The 2,324-nt window shown below is 41.4% G+C and overlaps 1 protein-coding gene across 1 annotated transcript in view; it reads left to right on the forward strand.

The window, feature by feature from the left end:
* Window positions 1–971: 971 nt before the first annotated feature.
* Window positions 972–2,324, forward strand: part of LOC109538296 (zinc finger protein 184-like) — a 2,810-nt gene continuing 1,457 nt past the window's right edge. Inside the window, exon 1 of the mRNA XM_048666388.1 lies at window positions 972–2,153. Within this exon, the coding sequence (XP_048522345.1) occupies window positions 1,559–2,153 (595 nt within the window). The 5' untranslated portion in view covers window positions 972–1,558. The remainder of the gene's footprint in view (window positions 2,154–2,324) is intronic.

The following is a 2,324-nucleotide window of genomic DNA, read 5'->3' on the forward strand; positions in this document are numbered from 1 at the left end:
TGTTTTCACGCAACTTCAAACTCTCGAATAAAAATTCTTATCTTCTAATTTAGAGCAAGGTGCGACTTCAAAGTCTTCTAGACTATAGAAGAATGTTCACTTTAAAACTTCTCGATATTTCATTGAAATTGCGTTAGAGAATGTTTTTTGCGTTCTTCGGGATTTTTGGTCCGAAAATGAACGATTTCTCACAATTGCACGCTCTGCAATAAAACTTCGTAACTTCTAATTTAGAGCAAATTGCGACTTTAAATTTTTCTGGATTATAGAAAAAGGTTCCCGTTAAAAGATCACGACATTTCATTCGAATCGCTCAAGAGATTATTTATTACTTGTTCCGTGAACTTTGCTCTGAAAATTAATGTTTTCACGCAATTTCAAGCTCTCGAAGAACAATTCATAACTCTAATTTAGAGCAAGGTGCGACTTCAAAGTCTTCTAGAATATAGAAGACTGTTCACGTTACAACTTCTCGATGTTTCATTGAAATCGCATTAGATAATATTTTTTGAGTTTTTCGGGAGTTTTGGTCCGAAAATGAACGATTTCACACAATTGCACGCTCTGCAATAAAACTTCGTAACTTCTAATTTAGAGCAAATTGCAACTTTAAATTTTTCTGGAATATAGAAGAAGGTTTCGGCTAAAAGGTTGCGACATTTCAGTCGATTCGCTCAAGAGATTATTTATTGCGTGCTCCGTAAATTTTGCTCCGAAATTTAATGTTTTCACGCAACTGCATCCTCTCCAATAAAAACTCGTAAACTCGAATCTGGGGCAAGTTTTCCAATTAAAATTTCAGTTTGATATAGAAGAGCCTTTATTCTAAACGCTTGCAAGATTTGATGCAAATCCCATAATAAAACGTGGTTTGCGTGCTTCGTGAATGTTGATTAATGATGAAAATTAACGTTTAAAGTTAGAGCAAAATGCGACTTGAAATTTATCTGGAATTTACCAAATGCTTCATTTGAAAAATGATCATCTGCCGATGCAAGTCGCTCCTTCTTGCGAAACGTCAGAAGCAAGTTTTTCCACCAGGTCCCAAAAAACGTTTCACCTAACAGGAAGTTTTTCGGCCTTCAGCAATACATGGCTAATTTAAAAGAAAATGTCGTTTTGCTCTGGCCGTAGCCAATGCTGCCTGCAATTACCATCAGCTTAGTGTCACCGGCTCATTCTTAAGCAGGCCAATCCGCTAACGTACCTGAACCGACATTATCATCCCCTAACCAGATTACAACTAAATTCGACCGCATTTAGGCACAGACAACCGTAAAAAATCGCAACACTTACATTATAAAACAACACACAAATCCTAGTGTGCCCGGGGTCGCTAACAGCTACCCCAGAAAGTCACCCTATTCATTCAGCCCCCGAAATATCCATTTCATTCAATAATGGAACGATACAAAAGAGGGTTATGGTATTGTTAAGATTATGAGATACCCCCACTTCACACAAGGACTGCCCACCGAACTGAGGGTGAGCCAAATATGAAAAGTGTTCTTTAAACTTTTATTTGCTTAAGAGTGGTCAAGTGTTACGGTGTCGAAAAATGTATATCAAGAACGACTTCTGTGCCTACAAGTTAAAGGGGGAAGAGAACAAATGTGCCCGGATATTTCGGCCTTGGGATAGTGAAGTTGAGGATTGTCCGAATGTTGCTCAAGATTCCACCGTGTCCACCACCACCAAAGACGAAGAAGTCACGGGAAAATGTGCTGCCGAACTGGAAAAAGCACCGTTGGAAATTCGTTGCTTTGATCCCGCCCAATCAACCTCCAAAACCCTCCAACATGCAACCAGTGAAGGTTCCTTTCTAACCTTACCGGCCGGAGCTCAGGAAAACTTCCTGGCAACCACGCCGCTGGCTCTGGATTACCTGCAGGAGCAATTTCCGCCTCTAAACGCGGATTTCATCCAGGCGAACCTCGCTCAACACCTGGGCCTTCCTGCAAACGACCCCCTTCTGCTGGAGTCTTTCGCTCAAGGATACGCGCTGGAAGAATATGCGAGAGTTCTGAGTCAGGAGCAGCAAACGAAACTGCTGGCGTCCAAGAAGCAACGCCCCAAAAAGTACAAGTGTCCACACTGCGATGTGGGATTTTCCAATAATGGCCAATTGAAAGGACACGTCAGGATACATACAGGTGTGTACATTGAGAGTCTCCGGCCGAATTTCCTGCTGATGCCATTCTGATGGACTGATGAATTTTTACATTTAGGAATGTTTTCCGGGCTTTGAAGCCGTGGTCCATGGGAATTTCTTCCTGACGTTTCGTCCACAACTGCGGTGGACATTATCAAAGGCCTCATCGCTT

This window comes from Dendroctonus ponderosae, unplaced genomic scaffold, assembly GCF_020466585.1.
Source record: "Dendroctonus ponderosae isolate FM_Combo_2020 unplaced genomic scaffold, Dpon_F_20191213v2 Dpon_F_20191213_5, whole genome shotgun sequence".
Classification (NCBI taxonomy): Eukaryota; Metazoa; Arthropoda; class Insecta; order Coleoptera; family Curculionidae; genus Dendroctonus; species Dendroctonus ponderosae.